We start from the raw sequence: 8,035 nt of genomic DNA, 5'->3' as shown, positions 1-8,035 counted from the left end.
TCTCGCTCAAGAGCAAAGTAAGAACTCGACCAGATCTCTTCCCCTCCCAATACACTGTCGTCTTGTTACCCTGATGCTCAAATCAAACCAGCTGCACTCCTCCCCCCAATCAAGGAGACTGCAGATCCAAATTTCCACCTCCTATTTCAGCAAAAAATTTAGATTAAATGAAGGCACAAAAATAAACTAAAACTGACCTGTAATATTCTATTCCAATAATCCTTTTAAAAGAACCGAAAAGAGTAGTCACGGAGTTATAGCTATTCCAATGATTCTGCTTCTATGTGCGAATGAAGCTTCCTGGTTTAAAATGATATGCTTCCGCGGCAGTATTAGATGTAGTATGTCCTCGCGGTGTTGAGCAATCGTAATTTTTCCATTAATGAGATGACAAATTTGGCTAATAGCAAATCTCCGCTTGTTTTAGCAAAATACACAAGAACGGTTATTTCCCAACATTTCAAGTACAGAAAATGTGTTAGTAACTAGGTATCAATCACGGACGCCAAGTTTTCTTCTTCAAGAAGAGGGTGAGGCCCAGGCTGTTTTAAGTATTATGGGGGGAGGGGAGAAAGATTACCAACCCCATAAGGTCCACCGAAAAATGGGTAGATTTTAACAGGCGCGACACAGCTAAGCGACACGATAGCCCATGGTTTTTCAGCTATATAAAATTGATGATGCTCAGCTATATAAAATTGATGAAAATTGAGGGATTCCACCGGATTATTACTCAAGATTATACCGGGATTTTACCGAGGGGATGTCCTGGGCCTTCTGGAGATTTCTCAGTTAACATCAACGAGCTCTAAAAAAACTCTTATCCCCCCAGGATACCAGTCCTGGTTGAACTTCCTTGAAGTAATAATGCTAGGGCTGTTTTGAAAATAAAAAAAAAAACTTTTTTCAGTTTTAATGATTGAATTTTAATTTATATTGCTTATTTCTTCGTTTGTTTTGCTAAGCACAGCCCTGGGATATCGAAATATTCATTTAAAGTTGCCTTCCACTGTCTTATATAAAAATTTCCCTATTGTTATACTTATTGTTTATGATGGAAAGGCAGTGTGGTCTTGGTCGCTATTTAATATTTAAGAGGGATCTTGTTATCCTTGGTTTAAAAGGAAGACTGATCCTAGGACATTTTTCTGTAATTAAAAGACGCATTCATTTTAAGATTTAGTGAAAATTTGATTTATTTTAAATAAAATCCCTAATAAGAAAAATTAATTTAATTTTAATAAATTAAAAAATCCCTAATAAGACGGGAGGGGGGATTAACTGAACCGAATGTCTAATTTGAATGAAATTGACAGCCATATTGTGAAGATTATGTTTTGTATTACAATTGGATAAAAACAGGAATTTAGCCACCAGAATCACCAAAATGGTGCAAACCCCTTCTCCCTTTTATTCTATTCAGAACTTCACAGTTTATTCCTCACACATCTTTTACATCTTGCTTCCTCCTTTTCATTTGACTTTTTTGGGGGATTACCGAGAAACACCATTTTCAGTGTTTCGGTGACCACGGTAAGAAAATAAATGTATATATAACCCTGATCCAGGTTGTAAATAAATATGTTAATCTATATTTATATATTCGGAGACCTGCATTACCTACCTGAATTCTTCCCCCTCATCTGAACTGGAGTAAAAACGCTTCATTACCCTCGGTTTTAAATCGTTTAATTAATAAACACAATTTTAAAATATACAAAAAATGAGCTTCTATGCGAAAACGTCTTCTCTGTCAGCCCCGATTGCTTCCCCTTCTTCCAAAGCTGAAAAATTTAAAAAATGTGAAGGTCGATGGACTTCGTGGTAGAATTCTTTGGGATTTGCCAACTGAAGCTCATACTTCATGCTTGGATCGTGACGAACACCTAAATTAAGACAAAATTCAATTTAACAATTTAAATAAAAAACAAGTTCATACGATTTCTTTAGGGACACACATATTATATGTGTATTGTAACAAATTGAGTCGAACAGCTCTCTCGCACTTTTTTTCTTTAAAAAAAAAAAAAAAATCACCCTAATTTTTTTTATTTAAACTTATTTGCATTAATGTATTTAACATTCCTTGGCTTTATTTTTGGCATATCATATATGCCAAGTATTAATACGATAACTCATAGTACTATTACAATAACTAACGACACATTGCAGCACCAACCCGTCTGAGGCCAACACAGCTGCACACGGTTCTCCTCCACCTTTATCTGTCCCAAGCTTCACTTTACTTCTCCAATGAAGTTCCTATTTCCTTTAAATCCCTTCTAATGACCTCTTCCCACCACATTCAGGGACGACGTGCTCTATGTTTGGCCCCTGCTGCTTAGCCAAAATAGCCAAGATGCGTAGCCAGAATAACCATCGTAACCTTTCTCTTTATATAGTCCTAGAAAGCGGGACCGAATATTTTTCGTAGAGCTTATTGTTCGATGCTGTCAGTGAAACAAATGCTTAAAAGTATGCCAAGACAATTCCTTTGGAAAACATCTATCAAATCTGCTTAAGCCATTCGAACCTTTCAAATAAATTAAATACGAAAATTAGGTTTCCTCTTCTCCTAAAAAGTCAATCTTTTCGATATATCACATCCGTCGTGCCCAGCGTAAACCGTCGTGCGCACTTTCATAAAAGGCAACAAAAATAAGGATTGGAGCATTTCACAGTACAGCGTTTCCCGCACAATGAAAAAATTCGGAAAACAAAAATATAACCAATATAGGAAAATTTCCTTAGGACGTTAATTTATAGAAAAGTTTTTGTCCTACTAATAACGTCACTAATACCCAGACGTACAATACCCAAAATGGTTTTACTTTCTTAAAAATAAAAATAAAATTAAATTAAATTGAAGTTGTTTTGCAAAAGAGATAAAAAATCTCTTTCTGCGAGCGAAGCTCGATCCCCTGGCACTAAGTAAAATTCTGGTAAGATTACAGCGTATAGCTAAACCATGTGGCTTCATTTTGGAATAAAGTAAACTATACTGGGTCAGTTAGTCCTGCCCCATCAAAAATAACTATAGGCCTATGCCACTGAAAACACGACCGCTGGTCCAGTGGATGAAATTCCATTAGAACGCTTAGAAGCACTGTCACTAATTTTTAGACAAACCCTTTGGTTTTGTCACAATAATATGAGGTGTAGACGCAAACATCTTCATTTTTCCTACTTGGGCGGTAACAAATGTATAAATTAACGAAAAAAGGTATCGATATACTAAAACTCGTAAAGTGATAATAATGCCTTTTCATACTTTAACCAACTATTTAATGTGCCAAATTTAAAAATGTGAACAATTTATAATTTGGAAGAATTGTCTTTTGAATTTCCAATTAAATTATCATAGCCTAGTAGAGAAAGTAAGTAGAGCGAGCACAAATTGAGAGTTCACTGTCTTCCTATCAGGCTGTTGGTTATTTTTCACACTAAAGCTTGCAGCTTGACTCATTAGATCACAGCACAAGGTAATTAAGCGTAAACAATTTTGGACTCTACGATAGCCAAAAAAAAAAAAAAAAAAAAAAAAAAAATCCTGCGTCTCTTATTCAAAGTTTAAAATATTTGTCTAATTAAAAACTAGTACAAATTGATTTTGAATTGAATTTATCAAGTATTTTGGGCAATCGGTTGCATCAAGACTGGGCTGGGTAATTGTAGACAGAGAAAAGCCAAGACAGATAGTCCAAGTAATTGAGAGGCAAATGTTTAAATGGTAAATGGCAGGAGTATGAATGATAAAACATGGTAAACTGAATTCATTTTTATTTAAGATCAATAAAAGCAGTTGTTCAACTTACGATTGTGGTGATTAAAATACTTATATTGCTATCTTTTTTAGTGTAAACTTAATGGAAATGCAAATTTAATTGTAAGAGTGTTCTGATATGTTTCATATCTATGTTATTTGGAATATTAAAAGATATAGCAGCTGATTTTAGCATACTAGAATAAAAAAGAGACTGGACACAACAGAGAGTGGAGGCTCAGGGTCCGGCCAAATTTCTTAGCACTTCTTACTCTAGTAAAAAAAATAATATACACCCCAGTCCACCCCCAAAGAAAAATCATGTATATGTACCTAAGTTTAGGTGCTGCATAAGTCTGTTTATTTTTTTCTTCTCTTTCTTCTCTTTCAGGATTTTATTTTCTGCCTTATTTAAGTCCCGCTCCTTTTGAGCGCAATGTGCATGTTTCTTGTTTATATTTCATTCAATGTGATATTTGGTGTTTTCTTCGCTTTTTTTATTTTTTGCAGTTTATTTTGTAGATTATATAGCTAAATACTCTCTCCGGGTTTATTAACTGGATAAATCATTTATTCAAGCCCAACTAACTACTATTGTAAAGACGGGGTATTCTCAGGGTAGCATCCAGCCTAATTAGTAATAAAACCATGTGTAGATTCCATTGCCCTCCAATGAATGTGCAACTATACAAATCGAATAGCATTTCCCATACAAAGCAGCATTTTGATTACTAAATCCAATAATTACCAGATTATAAATGAATAGAATGCAAATACAAGATGTCAGAACTTGAATATCACAGTGCAACAGTGATGTAAATTCAAGAAAATTGGGGGGGGGCAAGTTGGGTCGTTTATTTCGATGAAAATACCCCCCCTAAAATTCTTTTAAAATAAAGAGGGGCAAAAATCTAGAGGTCACAGGCTCCCTGTCTCCCCCATCAAGTGACGCAATCGCAGTACAAGTGTTTTTTTTTTTTGTTAAATTTTGTTGATTATAAATTTTTGACAAATTGTCGTATCAAGGAAAGTATGGAGGAGGGGGTAAAAAGAGATGCAATATTCTACAATAAGACCCTCTGGGTCTATTGCACATCCTCAAAGGCCCCCGAGATCAATTTCCCCAGTTTACAAAAACACAAAGACGATTTACAATTTTCTAAGACCAATCCATCTATTGTACTATCCATGAATAACATCAATTAGTACTTTCTGCCTGAATTTAATAAGTAAAAGATTTTCATGTATCAGATACACATTAATTAGCATCTATTGTGCGGTTGACCACAAGGACACTTTCAATTTTCAAGAAGTTTAAGATCAACCACCTGCCTTTTCTGTTTTCAAGAACAGATTTATTGTTTATTAACAAAAAGGGACACAAAGAAGCGGTCGTCAACCTAGACAGATTACTAATAGCCCTTCATTAATACTCCTTCGACTCATGACAAGGAAGAATACTAATTTTATGGGTGTACAATTTGAAGCGCCACACGAGCGAAACTCGTACTTCCCCCAATACCTTCTCACACCATACGTGGCATATATCCGCCACGTACGACAATCCCCAATATTTTTGAATTCAAAATATTTCCTTTCCTGTTTCAAAAATATTTTTGAAACAGGAAAGCACCCCATGCTGCTTAATTTGGTATATATATATATATATATATATATATATATATATATATATATATATATATATATATATATATATATATATATATATATATATATATATATATATATATATATATATATATATATATATATATATATATATATATATATATATATATATATATATATATATATATATATATACAGAGGTGCATTTGTTTGTATTTTAACCGTTCCTATTTGATCTGTTTATCGAAATTAGGAATGAACAGGTTCTGATCTATATTATTTAAAGAATCTGCACCTGGGGCCTGGACCCCGTCCATACTTTCCACCCAAGATACAGATATACTGCATTTTTTAGACTCGTGACTGTTCGAAACCATTTAGGGAATTGTCTCGCATGATTAATTGAATGTCCGAATCAATTATAGGGTACGTACGCATACCTCCCGATGATCTTTGATCATATGTTGGGATTGAAGGATTCTTTGATCTATATATTAGCCCTGCATAAATGGAGCGTCTACAAGGCCTTGGGGCTATCTCCTTCTTCCCCCCAAATTAACAATTTTTACTCATGATGGTTTCCATCAACAATTTCCATCAACGCTGGTATTAGACGTTTTTTTAAGTAACAAATTATAAATTCGGGCTAATATTCGGCTTTTATCCACATGCTTGTTTGCAACTCCCCAGATAAGGGCAAAAAATTCAGGAAATGAGAATTTTAAAATAGAGACTTCACAGACAAACTTAAGTGGAAAGGTGGGCACAGTATACTTTTTGACAGGGATGTCGTTTAGGGGTGGAAAGGGGGGCATTTGCCCCCCCCCCAATAATGTGGAGAAAAAAATATTATACACCCCATGCCCTTTGACTATCCAGATATGGACCCGTCTTACCCCCCCCCACCCCAATAAAAAAGCTGGAGATTAGCCCCTGCTTTTTGAAATCAGTAGCATGTATATATTCCTATCTCCATTAGCGCAGGACGGTGGAGCTCTGGTTTATGTTTTTAAATAACAAAAAGGGGAAGGAATCGGTAAATGACTCCCTACCCTCTCTTCATTCATTGGTTACATTTGTAGAGGCGCATTTACTCCATAGAGGGTAGAGGAGACCGCCCACGGTTGGGACAGAAACATTACTATTCCTCTTTCTGAAAAACTACCCAGGTTTAAAAAAGTTAGAACACTATCAGCTCTCAATTTAGAAAATCCCAAAATAAAAGCATTTGGCACCACCGTTGACCCACTACTTGACAAGAACTTACGACGAAAAACGGATGAAACCTGATGCAGAAGGTAAAAACGTCCCTTTTCGCATAAAAAAGAGGTTTACTTGAGGTTACGATACGTGTAAGCACTGTAAAAATGGAGTTTAAAGTAGTATATAAGTACTACGATAAAGTATTGTGTCCATCTATACTACATTAAAGACACGAAGGAAATTATCTTCTTCCCCGATAATGATGAGTCTACAGCTATAGAACCTAACCTTGCGTTTTACAAATATAAACCAGAGTTAAATCATTATTGCTGCGCTAAATAAGGAGATTTAAGAGCACGTTTTGAAAAGCGGACGAGTCCCTTCACTTGCCTAACATGTGACAGGATTTAAAAATTAAAAGGACGAGAGAGCAGTTCCCGAGTGGCACAGCTGCGGTAGTACTTTGGAACAAACGGAGCGGCTTTGTCGAAGCTCTGTCAACACAACAAACCATGGAGGAACTGAAGGTGGGGGTAAAGAGGATCTTCGCTGTCTAACCATTTTTTAAGCGTGAGATACATCCTTTTAAGTAGGACAAAAGTCATGCTTCCACAACTGTGCTTAATCAACCACCCCAAAAAGTTCTTAATGACATTCAAAATGATTCACTTAATGACCATTCTTGGAGTTTTCCAAGGAAACAAGTTTAATAGAAAACAAATTGAAAAGAGAGATTACTTTCTGGGGCTTGGCGCAGGACCATTGACATATCGTTAAGCCAAAACCAGAGCATTATCAATACATGGTAAGTACGCATGCCTCCCACGATCTTTGATCAAATGCTGGAATTGAAGGATTCGGTACTTTTCAATTAGCTGGTACTCACGCGATACATAGTATAGGGAAGATGCTAAAGGAAACTAGTCAAACGGGTATCTGTCAGTAGAGAATTGGATCGAAACCGTGGTTTGTCATTGTGTTTACTATATTTCAACTATTGTTCTTTGGGGTTTAGGGGGAAAAAGGTACCTAGGTTAGGTTAGGTCACGTATTTTAATATATGCTATACTTTACCCCCACCCCCCAAATGTGCAAATATATAGCCCATGAAAAGCACCAAGGATTCTTTGATCTCTCTATTAGGCCTGCATAGTTCGAGTGTCCAAAAGGCCCTGAGGCCTCTTGACCATCCTTCTTCCCCCCAGATTTATAAATTTTACGTGATGGTTGATTTCCATCAACGCTAGCATTAGAAGTTTTTGAAGTAACAAATTATAAATTCGGAGCAAAAATTTGACTTTTATGTACATGCTTGTTTATAACCCCCTAGATAAGGGCCAATGATTAAGGAAATAAGAATTTAAAATAGAGACTTCGCAGACAAACTTAAGTGAAAAGGGGAGCACCTTAGTTAAAGCGTTGCACCAATCAACCAAAGGA

The 8,035-nt window shown here is 35.7% G+C and overlaps 1 protein-coding gene across 2 annotated transcripts in view; it reads right to left on the bottom strand.

The window, feature by feature from the left end:
- Positions 1-1,673: 1,673 nt before the first annotated feature.
- Positions 1,674-8,035, bottom strand: part of Prp8 (pre-mRNA processing factor 8) — a 93,517-nt gene continuing 87,155 nt past the window's right edge. For both annotated transcript variants that reach the window (XM_089097847.1, XM_089097848.1), the window contains one exon: positions 1,674-1,886. In XM_089097847.1, the coding sequence (XP_088953973.1) occupies positions 1,732-1,886 (155 nt within the window). In that variant the 3' untranslated portion in view covers positions 1,674-1,731. The remainder of the gene's footprint in view (positions 1,887-8,035) is intronic.

This window comes from Artemia sp. Qi Xiang Cuo, chromosome 12, assembly GCF_049724085.1.
Source record: "Artemia sp. Qi Xiang Cuo chromosome 12, ASM4972408v1, whole genome shotgun sequence".
NCBI classification, from domain to species: Eukaryota; Metazoa; Arthropoda; class Branchiopoda; order Anostraca; family Artemiidae; genus Artemia; species Artemia sp. Qi Xiang Cuo.
This window is presented reverse-complemented; position numbering and strand designations above follow the sequence as displayed.